Here is a 21,475-nt window from a genome sequence, read left to right on the forward strand (position 1 = left end):
AATGCACACCATCCTCTTGTCATTGTCAAGTACTCTCCACTCGAAGGAAAGGAACCGTGCAATTTGGTCAATTGTGCTAACAGTGCTTAGAAGTCAATAGCGCTAAAAGGTTACTTTAGGTTGTTGTAGACCGGGGTAAATCCAAAGTTCAGGCCGACCGCAATGGAGGGCAGGCAGGCAAGGTGACCCACTCAGGGCCTGCTGAGAAAGTACCTTGCATGGAGCAAAGCATGGATACTGAGGGCATGATGTGTCGATCTTTTCCAACCAGTCTGGTTGCTGCGTCATTATCAAGCTTAGGTGAGATGAAGACAATGCAGTGTTGTCGAGTCGCGCAGAGCATCGTCATTGGGCTGCGCAGGCTGTGGAACCTCTGTCGGCGAACAGTCTCTGTGACTAAGGGTGATGAATTGGTTTCGATCTTCGCAAAGGTACTGATGCATCAGTTTAGTAGCAGAACAGCTGCAATCTCACATATGAGGCCCAGAACTGGAGAGGGCTTCTCAGGCAAGGGTAGGACTTACAGATGGCAGAGTCCAGCAGCACCAGCCGAAATGCAGGAAGTCTTTTGCATCCCTGAGACTTCAGAAAACAGTAGGCAAGCCCTTGGAGATCACTTGGAGGGAAGGCAGAGTCCAGATTTCCTTCAGCAGAATCAGGGAGCAGCAGGGCAACAAGCAAAAAGGAGTCCTTCCAGAAAAGCAGTCCATTTAAGTCCTTTAAGCAGCACAGCAATCCTTCTGACAGAGGTTCAGTTCAAAATCCAGAAGTGTCGGATTTTATGGGGTCAGAGATCCAGTACTTATACCCAAAAGTGCTTTTGATGTAGGGGGGACTTCAAAGCAGCTCTATGAAGTGCACAGGGATCCCTTTTAACCCAGTCCTATCTGCCAGGCTATCTTTTTGTGTGGTCAAGACACTATATATTCATCCCTGCCCAGGAAGACTCATCAGAATGTGGATGAATGTCGATGAGTGCTCAGAATGCAGATGAGCCTCACCTTCCTGTGTTTGTGGCTGTCTAGGGCAAATGCAGAAAGTGTAGCTGTCACCCAACCCAGACTTGTATTGGAGACAGGCTGTAAGGCACAAAGAACAGTAAGTGCAGAGAAATGTACACCTTCTAAAAGGGGCATTTCTAAAACAGTAATGTTATATCCAACTTCACCAGTAAGGAGGATTTATCATTACCAATCCAAAGATATTAAACATGAAAAAGCTACTCCCCTCTGATCGGGATTTTCAGCTTAAAAGTGTATTAAAAAATTCCCAATGCTGATCTACGAGAGGGGTAGGCCTCACAGTAGTGAAAAACAAAATGGGTTGCTTGTCACTACCAGGACATGCAAAAACATAAAAGTGCATGTCTTACCTTTTACTTGCATGGCACCCTGCCTTCGGGTTACTCTGGGCCTACCTTAGGGGTGTATAAAAGAAGAGTTTAACGCCTCGCAAGTAGTTTTAAATGCCAAGTCAAAATGGCAGTAAACTGCACACGGGCACTGCAGTGGCAGACCTGAGACAGGTTTGAAAGGCTACTTCTGTGGGTGGCACAATCAGTGCTGAAGCCCACTAGTAGCTTATGAAATACTGGCCCGAGGTATGTGGTATACCACTTTACAAGGGACTTACCGGTACATCAAATATGCCAATCAGGTACACACCAATGTCATCATGTTTGGGGAAAAACACATTCAGTTTAGCACTTGTCAGCGATGGTAAAGTGCTCAGAGTCCTAAGGCCAACAAAAAGAATCAGCAAAAACAAGATGCAAAAAGTCTTTGGAAAGACCACCCTAAGGATAACAGGACTAACACATGCATACTCTGTCTCAAATAGACACCAGTCAATGGGCACAGTCTCCTAGTCCCACACCTGTGAAACACCTGCCATTCCATTTAATGCACACCAGACAAGACAAGGGCCCTGTTCATGACAGGTTACAGTTGAAAGCCAGTAAGCACCTTGCTCACCAAGGATGGAGGGAAAATTACCTATACCATTGAAATATGATTTGGCTTTGGCCAGCTGCCTCGTAGATTGATAGGAGAATGCTGTTGCCACCACAGGTGGTGGGCACTTTGGATAAACATCCTAACTGGCAGATCCTATTGTCCACTGCAGAGTATCACACAAATATCTTGGAGAGCCTCCAAAGGCCTCTCAGATTGTTCTATGTTCCATACAGTCTCATACAACCATACAAAATCCACTCTAAATCTTTATTATTTGGTTACTGCACTTCAAATTCAATCTCTGATCATCTAGTCATATCACCACCGATATAGGTTAGGTAACAGTGAAAATTTAAAAACACCCTTCCACCCCCTCCATCACCATGCTGCTTTGCTCCATCAAACTAAACTATCTCTTTAAGGGCCACACTCCATCCAACCTCATTTAGATCTAGACCAACCATGGACATTAATTAGGGTTCCCCGGGGGTAGCAAATGCTACCCCTGGCACTGTCCTTGCTACCCCTGGTCTCAGGGGTCAGGCAGACCATAGCAGCAGCAAGTTAAGTCGGCTGCTTCCTGTAATTTCCAATCCTTGCTTTGTGTGCACAGAGTCCAGCGGAACCACAAAGGTTGGCAGAGGTAAAGTTAGATAGAACTTTACTCTCTATTTGTGGTATTGTTGTCGAGTAGTAAGGCAGTATCAGAGGACAGTGTTAAGCATTTGTTGTACACACTCAGTCAGCAAATGAATTCACACACTCAAAGAATGAACTTCAGACCAATTGTTTTTGTATAAAAATATTCTTTTAGTTATTTTATTCCCTAGAACCAAGCAAGCCTGGCACAGGTAAGCAATAAGTACTTAACAGTAGTAATGCTATTGAAATACAGTTTGAATGATAATTGTATATGCACTTTGGTTTGATTTACAGTATGGATGCAGAGAAATGCAATACTTAGTAAATGCAGTACATAGACTTGAATAGGCTTTTTAGTAAAATAGCAGGTAAGTAACTTTTGAGATTACTAGGCTCACACAGAGGAGTATACCTAGCTACTACTCTGGATATTTCCAGAAAACAGGTAAGTTAAATCGTTTTTATTAGATTATGAAATTTTAAAGAATTTCTTTAGCTTCTCAAACTTCACACTTAAAAACTTTTCACAGAAAAACAGTCAATGTTATCCTATGGAGGAAAATAGTGTTATCGATTTTTAGGTAAGTATTTGGTAGTGGGCGTTAAAGTTCTGGGGGTAGATTTAGGGGGCCCCCAGGGTGCACTCTTGTTACACCCTCATCGGCACTAGAGCGCCCGGGTGCAGAATGCTGAGGCCCAATGTTATCCAATGGGGGATAAGGGGGGATAAGGGGGCCTCCAGTTGGTGGTTGCTGACTAGCAGCCCACTTTGCTGTGGGAGCAAAGCACCTTGACTGTAGCTCAGGGCAAATGGGGAAACAAATTAGCACCAAAGGTGCACCCTCAGCGGCACTAGGGCAGCCATGTGCAGGGTGCTGTTTCGCCGTCGGACGCCCTGTTGTTTTCAATGGAGATCCTCCAGTTTACAAAGACACTGCAGGCTTGGGGACGAAGGTCGTCTGGGTGTGACCACCACTTCGAGAGGTAAGTTGGGAAGTTAGGGGTTGGTTAGGCACTGTCAGGACCACAAAGCCATGGGGCGTCGGGTGCAGGGGTGCCTTTTGGGGTCGGATCTTCTTAGCAGCTCCTGGTCGTGGTTAGGGGTGCCTTCTGGATTTAGACTGCAGGCGTCGGCTGGAGTCTTGAGGCGGGTCAGGGGTCACCGGATCTCGGGTCAGGATCGCCGAGGTGACCTTCTAGTGGTGTTTGCCCACTTGAGCTGGGGCCTTGGACAGTGGGTGCAGAGTGATGCGGATTCGCGGTTTAGGGAGAAGGCCAGAGGTTGCAGGTGAACAAATCCGGTGTTCACAGGAGACTAAGTCTTTGGGCATGAAGGCAGGCAGGTCATCTGGGGTTTTCAAGGTTGCTGGCTACAGGACACACAGGGATTTCGCAGGAGCAGCTTTGAGGGGGAGACAGGCCTGTAGGGCTGGGGTCAAGTCAGTGGGTGTCTTCCTCTTGTTAGCTGCTGCACAGCTGTTCAGTCCTTCTTCTTCTTGTAGTTTCTTCTTGTTGAGGAATCGAAATTTGCCTAGCATTGTAACAGTAAGTTTCAATTCTATTAAGGACACGGAGGCGAGGATTCTGCTTTTTACCTTCTTCGCTGTTTATTTCACAAAACTCACAGCAGCCAAAAAGCAATAACTCAAGCCCTACACCTTAAAACACAGGGTATGGGGTATGGGCTAAAACATAATACAAAATTTTCAATAAACTACAAGTCCCATGGGTAGCATTAGAGTAGTCCATAACGTAGTCCTTCCTTAGTGTCCACTGTAGCTAGGTAAGGCGTCCCTCTCATGACCACTTCCTCTTTCTTCGCGCGAGTCACGCTATGATGTCACTAGTCCTGCTTTGCGCCGTCATTTTCTATGAAAGACACACAAAAGCGTCAGCGGTGAAAAGGCCAAACGTTCCTGTGCGCAAACTCAAGCAACAGTCTGAAAACATCAAGCCTGATAACCACAGAACTGGAAAACCTCAGTACTTACTGCATTACGGGCGGGTTGTCTCCGCAGGTGGCTCGGGAGGGATAATCCTCGCCTCCGTGTCCTTAATAGAATTGAAACTTACCGTTACAATGCTAGGCAAATTTCGATTCTATGTCAGGACCGGAGGCTTCAGATTATGCTTGTTTAAAGCTTACTTACCACCAAATGTGCAATATCCACCACCGGTTTGAAATAAAACCGCTTGAAGGTGGAGTCAGAGGCATCAAGTCCTCTAACCGGGCACCCAAAGAGAATGCCTTTGAAGCCATGGCCCCCCTTGCAGAGTGGGCACCAAACTGTTTCGTGTCTATACCTGCTTCCTGCATGATCCACCGTACCCATCTGGCGATGGTGGGTGAAGAGACAGCCTTGTGCGGCTTTCGCAGCGCGATGAGCAACTGTCGCTCGCCCGGAAGGCGAAGTTCAAGGGTTAAGTCCTCATAAGCCTTCAAACATTGAACCACACACAGTTTGGGGGCGTCCACAAAACCCGGATAAGAAATCGTTCTTGATGCACTCTTCGTGCGGGGCCCAACGTGAAGACTACCCCGTCCGGGGAGAAAACCCTCGCCGAGACATCCAAGGCGCGTACGTCAGATACCCGTCTGCATGAAACCAGACACAAGAGCATGGCCAACTTCGCCGAAAGTTCCTTCAAAGAGAGATATTTGTTCGGTTGCCATGACAGAAAAAGATTAAGGACTAAATTAACGTCCCAAAGAACCGAGTACCGAGGTTCTGGAGGTAAAGAGAGGCGAATTCCCCTCAAAAGTCTGCAAACAAAAGGGTGCTCTCCTAACGGTACACCCGCCACCGGCTGATGGCCCGCCGAGATCGCCGAACACATCGCATTCACCCTTCGGTAGGCCAGGCCAGCCGAGGCTGATTCCACCAAAAAATTCAACACCGGTACGACGCCCGCGACCACGGGATCCAGGTCCCGTCGAAGACACCAGCAGGACCATTTATTCCAAGCGGAGCGGTAACGCTACCTGCCCAGGCCTTTGAGAGGAAACTCTCAGCCGGTCTCGAAAGCCCTGGGAGCGACCATCGTCGCCCGAAAGCCTCCACGCCATGAGGCGAAGAGAGTTCTGAATCACCAGATGGTGGGGTTCTCCATCCGCGTTGAGAAGAAGACGTGGAAACCGGGGGAGTAGGATTGGAAACCAGACTTGAGATCTCCACCAGGGAGTCACCATGACCACGTCCGCTCGCTGGCGGCGAAGATGGGCCGCCGCCCTCACCACCATTGAGAACGGGGGAAAGGCGTAAGACTTCTCCGGACTCCAGTCCTGAAGGAAGGCGTCCGTGGCTTCCGCCAGAGGGTCCGGCCTCCAGCTGAAAAAACGCAGGAGCTGGTGGTCCAGACGGGATGCAAAGAGGTCCACTGAGAAAGGGCCCCAAAGGTCGTCCAACCACCCGAAAACCTGCGGATCCAGCTTCCACTGACTGGAATCCCTCAGGTGCTGGGAGTGCCAATCTGCCACTTGGTTGTCCTGACCTGGCAAGTATTCCGCCGTAACCGACACATGATGTGCCAGGCAGTATTCCCAAAAGTCCCTTGCCAAGTCCGACAGTGCCTTGGAACGAGGGCCTCCCAGGTGGTTCACATACCGTACCGCGGAGACGTTGTCCATGCGAAGCAGGACGCAGGAGCGAACCGTGTCTTTGGTCCAGCAGCGTACCGCGAAGGACCCCGCCAACAGCTCCAAGCAGTTGATGTGCAGCTCCTGCTCTCTGGATGACCAGGCGCCGCCTGTGGAAAACTCTCCACAGCGGGCGCCCCAGCCGGCTCTGCTTGCGTCGGACTCTGTCACCAAGTCCGGGACTGGCCCCAAAATCGCTCGGCCGTTCCAGGCTTCCATATGGGCCAGCCACCAGGCCATTTCCTTCTTCACCTCGTCTGAAAGGGGAACCACCTGATCGTACGTCAGTCCCCGGCGGAGGTGGTGCGCCTTGAGGCGTTGAAGGGCTCGGTAATGAAGGGGCCCCGGGAAGATTGCCTGGATGGAGAAAGATAGCAGGCCTACCACCCTAGCAATCTGCCGGAGAGATGTGTGGGATCTTGAGATCGTCTGACGAAGAGTGTGGCCAATCTTCCCTAGCTTCCTGGAAGGAAGGCTCAGGGTGCACTGCACCGAGTCCACGGTAAAACCGAGGAACACCACCGACTGGGAAGGAACGAGAATTGACTTTTCGCCGTTGATCACAAAACCTAGCCCTTAAAGCAAGGATATAGTCTGTCGTAATTGAACGTTCAGCTTCACCGGGCACGGAGCCATCAACAAGATGTCGTCTAAGTAGACAATCATCCGAATTCCTTGGCTCCGCAAGAACTCTATCGCTGGATGGAGGAGCGTGGTGAAACACCAAGGCGCCGAGGAAAGTCTGAACGAAAGGGCCGTGAACTCGAAAACCCGGCCTCTCCATTGGAACTGCAGAAAACGCCGATGCTGGGGATGGATAGGGACCACCAAGTACGCATCTTTGAGGTCCAACCGAACCATCCAATCGTTCGGGAGCAACACATCCCACAAAAGATGGATGCCCTCCATCTTGAAATGCCGGTACACCAACCAACCGTTGAACTCTTTGAGGTTGATCACCGGACGCTTCCCTCCATCTGTTTTGTCTACCAGAAACAGATTGCTCAAAAACCCTGCCGGGTGTCGTGTCGAGCAACAAATGGCTCCTTTGCGAAGTAAGTCCGAGACTTCTTCGTCGACTAACTGTGCATCTCCCTGAGAGAAGACGATAGGGAAAGGCGGCCTGTTTTGGCGGGGCCGGTCGTAAAACTCCACGTGAAATCCACGGACGGTCTGTAAAACCCATGCGTCCGATGTGATTGCGGCCCAGGCCTCTGGAAACAAAGCCAAACTCCCTCCCATGCGGACCTGGTCCGCCGATATAACACTCACCGTTGGAATTGTTCCCAGTGGAATTCTTGAATCCACCACGTCCTCTGAATCGCTGACCTCTGGTCGGGTAGAAGGTGTTATAACTTTGCGAAGCGTTATACTGTCCTCGCCCGGAGCCTTGGTTTCTGTTGGTCGCCTGTTGACCACCAAGGCCGGTCGCGCGGCCCCCTCCGCGACCGGTCCCCCTGGAGAAACACTGCTGGGAAACCTTTTTAATGCTGGTCTGGGCCCTATCTAGGGACGTGAAGGTGTTGACAAACTTCCCCAGCTCTTTAATGAAAGGGTCTCCAAAAAGGCCACCCTGGGCCACTGCCCCCGCCTCAGAAGAGGCCAGATCGCCCAGTTTAGGGTCTAATTTTATTAAGAGAGACCTCCGTCGCTCTGTTGACAGGGCACAATTCGCATTACCCAAGAAAACCACTACTCTTTGCGCCCAGTTAGACAGGACTTCAGGGGAAATGGCCGCACCTGACACCTTCGCCTCCTCGGCCATGTCCAGGATTTTTGTTATGGGACCAATGTCATCCAGGAGTTTATCCTGGCAGGAACGCCAGGAGCGATCAATCCCTTTGTGAGGATCTTTAACGAACTTCTCCAAAAATGTGGCCATTTTGGGTTCTAAATCCGGAGTCAGGGCAACCTTCCCCTCTAATGTAGGCCTGGGACACTCCCCTCGCAGACAACTCCTCGCTTCCTTTTCCAAGGGCTTGGGGAGGCGGCTCGCGCCGAACTTCGCCACCTTCACCCCCGGAGTCCAAGCAGCCGACCGCGGATGCATAATTTCATCCGGGTCAAGCATGCCCGAACTATCCTGAGGGAGATTGACGGCCGAGCCCGAAGGCCGCCAAGAACGCACTGACCCATCCTCGTCGTCCGTGTCAGCCGGTGAAGCCGGACCTGAGGATAAGGGAGCCGATTCTGAAGGTCCCGGTGTCTGCGGAGGTGCAGGGGTGGGCTCGGTCGCCTTGGCTAGAAACGCATCTCGCAAGCGTTCAAAGGCGTCCTTGTCCACACCCTGCACCGCGCCAGCCACTCCTTCCCTACAGGGTTTCTTAGGGGCTGGGGGTTCACTCCCTACCGGGGCTGGTGTAGTACTAGGAACCCCTAAGTGAGCTTGCGTCACTCTCTCACACTCTTGTATAATTCGCGCTGAGAGACACTCTTCCATGGGCCCTACAATTTCCGTGACACACCTGTATATGGAACTATCTACTGCATGGTAGAATTCATCGTCAGTTAAATAACTCTGAGATTCTTCCTCCTCATAATACTCATCACCCATAGTCACAACCTGTATGGGCCAAAGCACAGTATCGTCAATTGGGGAAAAAAACCCAGGTAGGGCAGCCCAAAGATCAGGGTATCAGGCAGTAGCCTGTGCAGTATTTAAGGAGCAGACTGAGGCTGCCAAAATGTCTGGTCCGGTAGCACCGGAATATGGGGGCACCCAACCCCTAGCGTGCTGACCCTCTGAAGCAGACCGGGTCACTGCCACCCCCCTGCACGTTAATAAGAAATGTATGCAGGAAAAACTCGATGAGGTGCTCACCAAACGCCCGCAGGCGGCAACGCGGTAGAACCGCAATACAGACCCCAAGCGGGGCGTTCAAATAAGAGTGGGGGCTGATACAGACTTAGTAAACCTGAGCGTCACGGTGAGGTGGCCGGGGAAGCTCCGCGGAAACGTTCTCCTCAGCGCGGTCCTCCCTGCCGAAAACCCGCGCTGAGGAGATCGAGACGTTATGACTCCCCCTAGCGGCCGGAGGCGACCGCAAAAGTGAATGGAAATCGCGTAAGAGCACCGAGTGCTCCCGCGACCGGTGAAGGGCTCTGAAAGACAAAAAACAGAGCACATCACAATCGTAATACCAACAGAGTAAATCCAAACCTCTAAACACCCCACAATATAAGAATTAAATAAGGAGAGAGGCAAAAACACTTAACTGGCTGCGAAGCAGCGAAGAAAGAGGAAGTGGTCATGAGAGGGACGCCTTACCTAGCTACAGTGGACACTAAGGAAGGACTACGTTATGGACTACTCTAATGCTACTCATGGGACTTTTAGTTTATTGAAAATTTTGTATTATGTTTTAGCCCATACCCTGTGTTTTAAGGTGTAGGGCTTGAGTTATTGCTTTTTGGCTGCTGTGAGTTTTGTGAAATAAACAGCGAAGAAGGTAAAAAGCATAATATGAAGCCTCCGGTCCTGACATAGAAGCAAGGTTCAGGGGTGCCCCTAAATTCTATATTTAGGGGTGTTACAGGTAGGTGAAAGGCAGGGAGCAATAGGTCCCTTCCTTGGGGTGGGTACACCCCCTATTATGCCACCCTCTAGTGGGAGGGGGCATGAGTCTGTCCCTGGTTGGCTGCGTCCAGCCATCTGCAAGATGGCGGGGACAGGGAGTTGTGCTTCACCTCACCTCCCCCACCTGAGGGGTGGAGTTGGCAGAGGTGAGCACACCTCTCTTCCTTACTTGTTTTTCCCACCAGTTCTCCCGCCCAAAGTGGGGGTCAGACAACAGTGGGGACCAGTTGTTGAAAGCAGCAAGCGGCCTGGAGAAGCTCACAAAGACGGCAAGCCTTTGAAGCTTCCCCATCGTGAACCCTGCCCATCCTGGGGAGGAGGATTTTCACCCTTCTCAGGATGTGCATTGTTTCAGGCCCCAGAGAGCAGCAGGCTCTCGACCCAGGGGTCCAGAAACATGTCTGGTGATGGCAGCTGAAAGCAGCCACTCAGCCTGGACACTAATGGTGGGTTACTTTTCAGGGGGCATCTCTAAGATGCCCTCTGTGTGCATTTTTTATTAAATCCCACACTGGCATCAGTGTGGGTTTAATGTGCTGAGACGTTTGATACCAAACTTCTCAGTATTCAGTGTAGCTATTATGGTGCTGTGGAGTTCATAATGACAAACTCCCAGCACCATATACTCTTAATGGCAGCACTGCACTTACAATGCCTAAGAATAGACTTAGACACTGTAGGGGTACAGGGATTATGCACCTGTACCCTCACCACTGGTATAGTTCACCCAGCTAGAGGGGTGACTGATCTATGCCAGGGCAGTGGGTTGTAGGCATGGCACACAGAGATGTGTGCCATGTCGACTCTTCACTTTGTTCTGCCCCAAAACATGCATCCTGCAAACGCAGTGTGTGTGTGTAAGGGTACAGGACCTCTAAGGGTGGCACAATAAGTGCTGCCGCCCTTAGAGGTCTTCCCTGGTCACAGTGCCCTGGGTACCTGTGGTACCATTTACCAGGGACTGACCTGTGGCCAGAGATGCCAATTGGGTTAGTTTTGGAGAAAGAACACAGGTGCTGTGATCCTGATTGGCAGGGACCCAGGGCACATCAAGTGAAAGTGCATCAGTAGTTTGGCAAAAAGTGCGGTGTTACTGCTACAGAACCCCACCTTCCTACAGCTATCCTATCTCTTGTGTAGCACTTTGGAGACTGGTAAGGAGCTGCAAGTGGAACCAGGGCTGGCTTCAAAGCTGTGAAGTCTTCAGGGGCCAAAAGCTATGTGGATTTACATCCAGAACCCCTCGAATGTGGGAGAATTGACACTCATGGCAGCAGCAGCTTTTGCTCATCCCCCCCAACACAGTCTTGCCTTAATACACATATGTAGGAATAGACATACATTCACAAATGTTATCTGTTATTCATCTCATTCATCTTAGCATAGGCACAGCATTTATCCTTGAGACCGTGCTTTACCCCTACACCCCCCTTCCTCCTTTGATAGACTCATCCCGGTGTTTTCAACATCCACAAACACGGCTCACACATGATTGATGGCGGCCTCTCCATCTTACATGAATTCACCATCCATGTCACTGATCTTGCCCCGCACCCTCCTTTTAGTGTCTCTCAGCATGCTGCTTATTCTCACCTACCCATCGCATCACATTCTATTTTATTACTCATTTCCCTGGCTAAAACAAGGGCTTTATTGATGTCTGACCACCTTTTACCAGAAATCCATCCCACGTTTGGATAGAAAGGTTGGATGGGGCAAAATAATTTGTTGACTAACTTCCACTTTTTCTAGACTGCTCTCCTAATATTTGATTGGTTCTCTATGATGAAAAACAAAAATAATACAGAGTGCATGGTTAGACATTTACAGGTAAGTGTAATGTACAAAGGGGCACATGCATCAAGCCTGTATTTTGTGATTACCGAATAGCGAATTTTACCCATTCGCTATTTGGGAATCTAAAAATGCAATTCATGTAGTAATTGCAAAAAAACAATTGTGATTCCTTAACATTACCTAATAGCGATTCGGTAAATAGCGAATTGCTATTAGGTAATGTGACTCCTTTGATTTCTATGGGCCTACAGGCCCCTAGGAATGAATGGTATTGCATTTGCTAATTGAGATTACCAAATTTGTAATCACAAATAGTGAATGCAACGCCAGGGCAGCCCCTGGGCGTAAGGCCCCCCTGAAGCATCCCAGAAAAATGCAAGTGTGCACAAGTAAAGCACACACATGCCCTAAGGGCATGTGTGCACTACATGGCACTTTAAAAATGCATTTTTGTGCATTTTTCAAAGTATGCACATATTACCATCAGCTCTGGCCAAGGTCATATGATACTTTGGGCTGAAGGCTTTGTCCTCTGCTGATGACACACAAATTGCTGTGTCTATCACCAATAGTATGGAGTCATCCGTAACAAATTTAAAAAAATTGCATGCAGGCCGTGAGCTCCTGGATTGTAGATAACTATCTTACACTCAATGGTGACAAAACAGAGGTCTTGGTCTTTGGTAGCCAACAAGCCATATGGTCTCACGCCTGGTGGCTTAAATGCTCAGTTTAGGCCCCTGTCTAGGTCCAACAGCAAATATCTTGGTATCATAGTTGACAGCTCACTTTCTTTCACCCCCCAAATAAACAGAACTTTTCCACTTGTTTTGGGTCTTAAGGAAGATTTTTGCATGTCGTTTCTTTTCCTCTCAAAAGCAGGCAGTTGTCACCCTGGTCCTGTCTATATTGGATTATTGTAATGCCCTATATCTGGACATTAATTAGAGATCCATTCACAAACTGCAGGTTGTACAGAACGCAGCAGCCAGGCTAGTGATGAATCTTCCGAAATTCCCCTCATCTCAGCATCTATTCGCAAGCTGCACTGGCTTCCTCCATGTCGGAGAATCTTATTCAAGGCTCTCTGCTTCGTTCACAAAGCCTTTTAGAACTTAGGCTCCGAAAGCACCAAAAGGCTTTTCTAACGATATATTCCTACCAAGCATTTATGATCCACCAGTAAAAACTAGCAGGTAGTTCCTAGGTTCATGAGAGCCAGATTGGGGGGAAGAGCTTTTTCTGTCTCTAAGCTCTGGAACAGTCTTCTGCTGTCAATCTCCGGACAAAAGTCCCACTCTCTTTTCTGCTAGGCCTAGAAGACCTGGCTCTTCACCGCCTAATTATTGGAAGCCTTTTTGTACCTGCGACCTCTGGCTCTATCCGCATCGCCTTAATGCCTTTGGGCAAAGTTTGCGATTTTAAAGACTAACATTCGTTCATGGTAATTAGCGTTTCCTAAATGCACAGTTAGCATTTAGGAAAGGCTTTTTGCATCTACATTTGGGAATCGCAAATTGCGATTCCATATTTGCATTCGCAATTTAGGGAATCGCAAAAAATTGCAATTACCTAAATTGCGAATTGACCAAAAGATGCTTGCATCAGAAAAGGCCATTTTGCGATCGCAAACAGCCGATTTTTTGCGAATCGCACTCTTTGCGATCGCAAAATGGCTTAATGTATGTGCCCCACAAGGTTCTATTTGCCAGTGTTATGCATAGGTAGCTCCTCCAGTGCAGGTTTTCTGTATGCATTCTGGGATTTGTAGTCCTGTTGATCCTTTTATAAAATCAAGACTGCAAGTCCCAGAATGGAAGGGAAAAAACCTGGACTTTATCATGGACTCTAATTTACTAGTTCAACTTTCATGCACATGTATACATTGGTGTTTAAATACGATATTATTTTGCATTAATTAAAGCCATACTGCTCCATAGTTAATATTCAGATTTCACAAATGGCATTCAGTAATGTTAGCCTTCAATGGTCAATTTCAATGTAATCGTTTTATTGTACAACCACCGAGTAAAGTGAATTAATATGAGTTGAAGTTGCGCTTTTCAGTGTCCTTATTTTCTCTCAAAAGTTTTAAATGTAATCACAATTGCATGAATTTCTTTCCATAGCGGGAGATGATACTGATTTGTTAAACATATGTTTTTGTAAAAATGGTATGCATTTTGCATTACACTGCTAAAAATGTGGAGTTCAATTGAATTGCCATTTATTGCATGTTTTCACCATACATTCCAAAATAACATAGTTTCTTACATTTTAGCTGTAATTGGACCACCTTTAAATGTAATGGTAAACCTCAGCGGTAGCATACTTGAGATTACAATGAGCCCTCCAGGAGTGTCTGCAAAACAACCCATGACGAAATTCTATAATTTATCATACAAAGTACTACTGTGGAAAAATTCTTCAGAGCTGGAGGTAAAAAAAGAAATACATTTAAAACTGATGTTAATTTATATTTTATACATTGTACCAGATAATATAAATATTTACTGAGCACCATTGCTTAAAACATAATTGTAAACAGGGTGTCTCTGAAATATACTTAAATATCATTCTTTGTCTCACATAATTCCTGCATCATATTGCCAGATGTCTTAGTGTTTTGATTTTGTGAGTGCCTTTGCTGCCTTCTAGTTCACTTATCACCCATCATAATGCTACTTTGTTTTAATCTAATTACATGTCCACTGATTTAAAGCTTGTATCCGTTTTTTCTGCAAATAGAAGATCTGTTTCATCATATCTGATGTTTTCCTCTTTGTACATGGTTAAGCACTTGACAGACCCACCTTGGGGATGAAAACGGGTCTGCTTGGCTTTCTGAAGCTATGAAATAAATAATTAATTTGTGTTGTTATTGTAACGCTCACTGAACTCCTGGTGCTCATGACTTCTAGATGAGCAGAATAACTTTTAAAAGAGTGAAGGTGCATGGGAGGAGCGTGCCATAAATATGCACCAGAAAAGCGAAAGAACTGATAAGCAGATGGATTGTTCTGAACTAGGAACCTGCAGGATAGCTTTCAAGGAGGCCCTGATAAGCAGAAATTGATTTTGCTCCATGGATCCAGAAGAATAAATTGTCTTGTGGTTTGCACAGAGGGCTTTAAAAGAAATTCTTTTTGTGAGTGGGAGCCAATGCAATTTTGCCTGATGAGGTGTCACTGAGTCATCTTTGTACAGACCTTAAAATTAGTAGGAAGCTGCATTCTGGAAAATGTGAAGTCTTTTAATGAGATAATGGTAGCCCAAAATAGATTGTGTTGAATTGAATTGACTGTGTTTCCTAATCCAGTGTGTCTCAAAACATGGCTTTAAAACAAGCCTTCTACTGTCGGGATGAAGAAGGGGAAACATTTAATCCATTTGTGTGTATCAGAAAACAAGTGGCTACCATGTTCTTAACCTGCTGAGAAAAAAGACGTTCTGAATGAAAGATATTACCATACATTGTGAACAGAATTAACAAAGACCTGAATAGACCCAAAACTAAAAACCTACCAGGCAAAAGTCCAGAAGAGGCGTTGGTTGCCACTCAAGTTTAGAATTTGGATCTCATCTCAATTTAGAGTGTTGACTGACATTCAACCTGCTAGTGCATTCATGCACGTTTAAAATGTGGTGGTGGAGTCAATATGTCACTCGTGTCCAGATCACAATGGAAGAAATAGTAGTAACAGCTCAAAAAGGGAACTTACGTCAAATGATTCAAACAAGTATAATGGAAGTTTGTAGGGGAACGTCAAAGATTTCCTCACTTAGTAATGATGTACTTCTAACGCTCCCAGGCACAGATAGCTAGAAAAACGATAAGCCATTAGAACAGCCACCACGTTAAAACATATATTTAAATATCAAATTTGCTAGGGATACAGCGATTCTATAACAAACTAGAACACGCACTAAACATGTACACCAAGTACTTCTGTCCAGAAAAAAACCCACCCTGTCCGGGAAAATCACCTCAGTCTTGTCAGATCCCGCCACAATGAGCGTTCAATGTGAGACACCATTAAAGGTGTTATGGGCCCCCGCCTATTCAAGGCGTGACGCGAGCGTCGGAACGTATAAGCGTCTTCCTAGTTACGGCAATTTCCCACGGCCATTATTGTAGTTTGTTTACAATACTTAGCGCAACAAAATTACAGGTGCCCGTATAATTACCAGTATCCATAAAATATGCGAAATGTAAAAAATGTGTTGCAACAGTCCTGCCCAACATTGAGACATGGACATGCCAAATACTCTAATATCATCAGCCAAAATGCCAAAGAAAACAAGCCGTGCACCGTAATTAATCAGCCACACCAGCCAGATAGATAGAGAGAGCAGGACATAAAGGATGTCCGAAAAAGTTGATAACAGAGCAGATAAGTGCCTCAACCGTTTGAGAAAGAAAAAACAAGTTGAGGATATTCCAAACAAGTACATGGAAGATACATCCATAGGCACAGAAGTAAGTGTTAAACTATCAAAAACACATTTTTTTCTTTTTTTGGTTAGGTCAAAAAGATTTCATATCTAGAAACAGCTACAGGATAAGACAGTTCCTGTGTATGCAGAACTCATCATCAATTTGATTATACACCTAACAGATGTCTAATGATTTCTCTAGACATTTTTAACATACTCTCTTAATAGTGTGTAACAGTTCGTAAAGTTTCTATATCACCGAGAAACCGTACATGTAAAACATTAAGCTTACCACACAGTTTGTGAAAGATGAGTGCACATCGGGGATGACCAAAAAACAATATTATGTCAAAAACGCGTATTATGTCAGAATGTTATACACAATTACAACAAACATATGTCATAAGATGAGACACAGAACTTATGATTAAACAGTTTAAAGCAGGTTAAAATCTCTGTAAGAAAAAACAGGAGGATAGACCAGTTTTACATAACAAAGCACATTAATACATTTTGTCAATGCAGATCGGTCATGATATTCTATCCTTCACTTCTGTGCTACAAGGGTTCACCAGTACTAACAGATAACATTAGTCTCTAAGAGGATTTGTGCTATTATTGTTTATTGAACTGTCGACTCAGTGGAGTCACTTTAGTAACTTGTTTGGGTTGTGCTCTGTCAACCAAATTTTCTTATATGTGTCTGTATGTATGTTTATATAATATATGGAGATTCGCAGTGTAACATCTTATTCATTACCATTGCTTAGAGGCGGATAGTCCATGATTCATGAGAGATAAAGGCTTGTGTGTCATGATGCCCCTCGCTGTCCTTAACATTGGCAATAAATAACATATAACACTCTGCACAGCTGCATATTTATAGTTCATGCCCCGCTTTATTTCATGTCCATTTGTTTTAACAGAAAGTATTTAACTAAAACAAGAGGTTAATATAGTGCAATAAGGTAAAATTGCATTGAAGAGACCTACCTTGTATTTATTTCCCTGTATAAAGTAATTGCTAAACACAATTTGTGATTCAGTACACCGTACTCTTCTAGTGCTAATCTTACTGTACTTTAGTAATAAACTCAAACCTTAGCACTGTCTTAATACATTTGTGAATGTGTGAATTTAGTCTAGTTGTTGTAACTAATGTGTTATACAGCCTCATTACTACAATGGAATATATATGAAGTCAGGTCAGACTTTCCATAGGAGGAGCGTTTTTGTATTGGAATAACTTTGCCATAGTTTGATGAATCTTCACGAAGCTTTGCTACAAAAATGTTCATCCACCTAAGCTCATTCCTATAAAGTTTTTGGGTGATCTGTCAAGTGGTGACCTATTAAAAAGGGGATCCCAAAATTAAATTTCCAAATGCAGGAATGTTAGACAGCGCTATAGTCAAAACAGCTGAACAGATATACACCAATTCTGATAGAGAATTCTAACTGCAGATTCATCACCTTATGAATATCTCCCAGCTGGCAGACTAAATCCAGAAACCTTTGAGCAATACGTCTGGGCACTGGTAGGTAGCACTTACCGGCTCTGCTCTGACGCCATCCCGCTCCGGAAATAATGTGCAGGGCCTATATAGGCACCACTCCCACATGCTGATGTCAGTTTCTTCCTTTCTGTGCCACACCACATGGATGTAGGGCTATCTCTCATCTCATTGAGACAATATTTCATCCAAAATTCTTCATTGTGCAATTATAACATCACCTTCCAAATCAACAAGTTTTAAACCATGTAAGGACTGTCACAAATGAGTGTCTGTGAGAGTTTCTTATCAGCTATGCACTTGGTGCCTTGTATTCAGCCAAATCTCTAAGGGCAGAAGTGACTGAGTGTCAAAGACCATACAAGATAGCAAAGTGAAACTCTACGTCACCAAGCACCAGAAGACTCTGTGACAAGATCGGTCAAAGCCAAAGGGAAGATCTTAGTCCTATTCCTAGTCCAGAAGTTTCAGGATTTGTTCCTGATGCAGGTTGTCATTGAGCTCTAAGTCTTCAGGTAAGTCAAAGACAAACACAAAAAAATTCAAGTAAGACCCTTTCCTCCACACACATGCCACTGAGAAGGTGCGAGGGCATCACCATGCCTCTTGATATCACTCCTGAAATTGAACGACCTCCGAGCCTATCCCGCAACTTGTCCTGGCACAACAAGAGTTTCCAGGGCCACCTGTGACATCAAGGCAGAATTCCACAACGACATGCTCCAACTCTTCGGGTACTTACCTGTTTCCTCTGGCACGCCTTTGTGTATCAAGGAACTGAGATACCGTTCATCAGGCACACCACCAGCCGGTTCACCCTCCGTTCCAGTTGAGCCCTCCTAACCCATTCATCACCAGACCTATTCCGAAGCTGGTTCTGGTTCCCATGCCAACTTCGGCTCCACAACCCACACCGGGCCCCGGAACCTAAACACCGATGCTGATTTCATTAACTCCAGAGGCCAAAGTGCCCATTGTGCTCTCAGAATCCAAGTGGACACTAACGTGACTTCGACTGAGGTTAGCGCTCAGTTTCCATCGAAGCACCACCTCCCACTTTCAGTGTGCCACCCCAACAAGAAAAGACACATACTTTGCATTCCTTATTTTGCACAGATTCGGACAATGATTACAATGCAGATGATGAGATTGGGCAATCATACCAAGAGGAAAATTGGTACAATGAACTTGTTAATTCCCCGGAGTCAGGACTTATTTCACCTCCTGGTCCTGCCACTAAGGAGAGTGCTTCATATGCCAATGTCATGGTTAGGGCGGCTGAAGTTCTTGGCCTGCAGCTCCCAACCTTAGAGTTAAAAAACGATGTCTTACAGGAAGTGCTCCAGCTAGGGCAAACATCTCTTGAGTCACTCTTGATCCTCAAGGAGGCCCTTACAGATAACCTTTTGGGGGTTTAGGCCAAAACTTGCTCTTGCCTCCCTGAGATGCAACCACCCTGCTCCGGGCGACGCTGCATTTGTGTCTCACCACCCTTCACCCAAAACCTTGGTGTTGTAGGTGTCTGCAAGTCAGATTATTTATTTCATTTTGAGTTTTGTATAGCGCTCGGTAGAGCTGAAGCTATCAGAGTGCTTTACAGAATATGTGAACAAGTTCAATCAAACTGTATTTGGGTATTCATGTGGGTCAACATAGCTTATCTAGTGGGAATAAAACAATATAGCATTATAAGGTAGTGGTGTTAGCAACAGTTTAACCTCATAGATGCTATTAAACATTCCTCCCAAGTGCTGCGCTGTCCATTGGAACCAGTGCTGAATGGACGTCTAATGGTCGTGCGCAGCACTGGGGAGGTAGTGCTGCCGTCGGCCAACGCACCGAGGCAGCACTTAAGGGGTTAAATGCTGAATGAGTCAGACAACCACATCAAAAGTTCCTGTCGATGGGATTGAAACTTTCGGAAACGTAGAACAGCTTAGGATCATATTGAAATAGTTGTTAAGCAGTAGAGATTTGAGATCCCGTTTGAAGCCAGAAAAAAAGGGGGTGTAGCAGAGGTATTTAAAGAGTGAGTTCCAAATCCTAGCAGCATTTCCTGAGAAAGATCGCACCTGGGATGTTTTATTTTTTCGTTTTGGAGTTATGAGAAGAAGTGATTTGCTGCTTCTAATGGACTGTTATCTTCCAGCTTTAGATAGTTTGGATTCCAGGTATTTGGGTTTTTTTATGAAGAAGTTTGTGGGTGATACAAGCTGTCTTGAAGATACATTCCTTCTATGAGAAGTCAATTGAGACACTTGAGGGCAGGTGAGATGTGATCAAACCGTTTAATTCTGTTTAGGAGTCTGGCAGCTTCATTGAGAGTTGCTCTAAGGGTGCAAGGTGACCCTTTGGAGTGATGATGGTGTTGCCATAGTCAAGTTTTGAGAAGACTAGTAATTGACCATCTTAAGATCATCACGGGAACAAATGGTTTGATTTTCTTGAGATGTTTTAGTGTGTCGAGCGCTCCTGTGGCCGAGTTGTTGATGTGCTCCTTCATTGACTTGTTTTGTCCAGGATGATTCCCAAGGGCTTCACTGAGTTCGAAAGTGAAAGAGAGCAGTTTAGTGGAACCGAATTCTTGAGCCATTCTTGAATTGGTAAGGGTTTATCTTTTTAGATGATCCTGAATACCTTTCTGACTATTCCCCCACACCCCACCATAAGAAGTCCAAATGAGTGGAGACATTTGGGAAGAGGGTAATTTCTTCCACCAGCTTTGCCCTCAAATCTGTGAACGTAAGCTGCTCCTGGGCCACTATTCCAATCTCAGTGGATTCAGTGGCTCAAGTCCTCCCAGATATCCCAGACGACCTCTGACCTATGCTAACCCAAGCCATACAGGACTATCATAATGCAGAGGACCAGTTGTCTGTCTTATGGCAGGAAGTGCAAGTCCTTTTGGCCAAAAGAGCTATAGAGAGGGTGCCTTTCCCAGAAGTAGATTGTTTTTTTTTCCTGCTCGGGCGTCTTCGTTCTATGTTTAACATGCGCCCTCTCAATGCCTTCCTTCAGAAGGAAAAATGCAAGATGCTCCCACTGACCCAGGTCATGGCTGCGCTCCACCCTAGAGTCTGGATGGCGGCGTATGACCTGCAGAACTCCTATTTCTACATCCCCGTCCTGCAGGTCTTATCAGCGCAAACTACAGTTTGTGGTGGAACAAAAGCATTTTCAGTTTGCTGTGCTCCCGTTTGGTCTCAATAGTGTCCCTTGGGTGATCATGAAAATGAAGGCAGTAGTAGCAGTACACCTTCAGATGTCAGGGGTCCCAGTCTTCCCCCGTCCTCGATGACTGGTTGTTGAATGAAGATTCAACCCAAGCAGTCATCCACCAGATTCCAGACTATAGAATCTGTCATCTTTGGGGTTTACTATCAATGGAGTGAAGTCACACCGACTCCTTCTCAGATGCTCCCCTTCATCAGAGCCATTCTAGACACTTCGGGTTCATGCCTTTCCCCCAGAGAGAACAGTCCAGGACTTGCAGGCCATGGTCCTGCTCTTTTTTAGCCTCTGTCCCAGATTTCAGTGAAGCTGACTCTGAGACTACAGGGGTTGATGACCTCCAGTACCCTGCTGGTCAAACATGCAGGTGGCATATGTAGGCTCTGCAGTGGGATCTGAAGTCAGAATAGAACCAACATTGAGGGGACCTCTCTTACAATGTCCAGATTTTAGAGGAGACTGCAAAAGATCTGGAGGGGTTATTAATGGACTATGATTGGGTCAGCAGCAGACCGCTGTACATACCCCACACAGAATTGACTATGGTGACCAATACGTACTTTCTGGGATGCAGCGGTCACCTGTGAAAAGTGGAGGTCAGAGTCCTCTGGATTTGATATCAGTCTACTGGAGCTGAGGGTCATCTTCTTGATGTTGGAAGACTTCTGTCTACCCATTAAAGAGG

General features: G+C 46.1%; 1 protein-coding gene across 2 annotated transcripts in view; it reads left to right on the forward strand.

Moving 5' to 3' along the window:
- The window catches only part of IFNAR1 (interferon alpha and beta receptor subunit 1), a 245,957-nt gene that overhangs the window by 183,666 nt on the left and 40,816 nt on the right, over positions 1-21,475 (forward strand). For both annotated transcript variants that reach the window (XM_086935324.1, XM_086935325.1), the window contains exon 8: positions 13,890-14,047. In XM_086935324.1, coding sequence (XP_086791450.1) covers positions 13,890-14,047 — 158 coding nt within the window. The remainder of the gene's footprint in view (positions 1-13,889; positions 14,048-21,475) is intronic.

This window comes from Lissotriton vulgaris, chromosome 8 (genome assembly GCF_964263255.1).
Source record: "Lissotriton vulgaris chromosome 8, aLisVul1.2, whole genome shotgun sequence".
Classification (NCBI taxonomy): Eukaryota; Metazoa; Chordata; class Amphibia; order Caudata; family Salamandridae; genus Lissotriton; species Lissotriton vulgaris.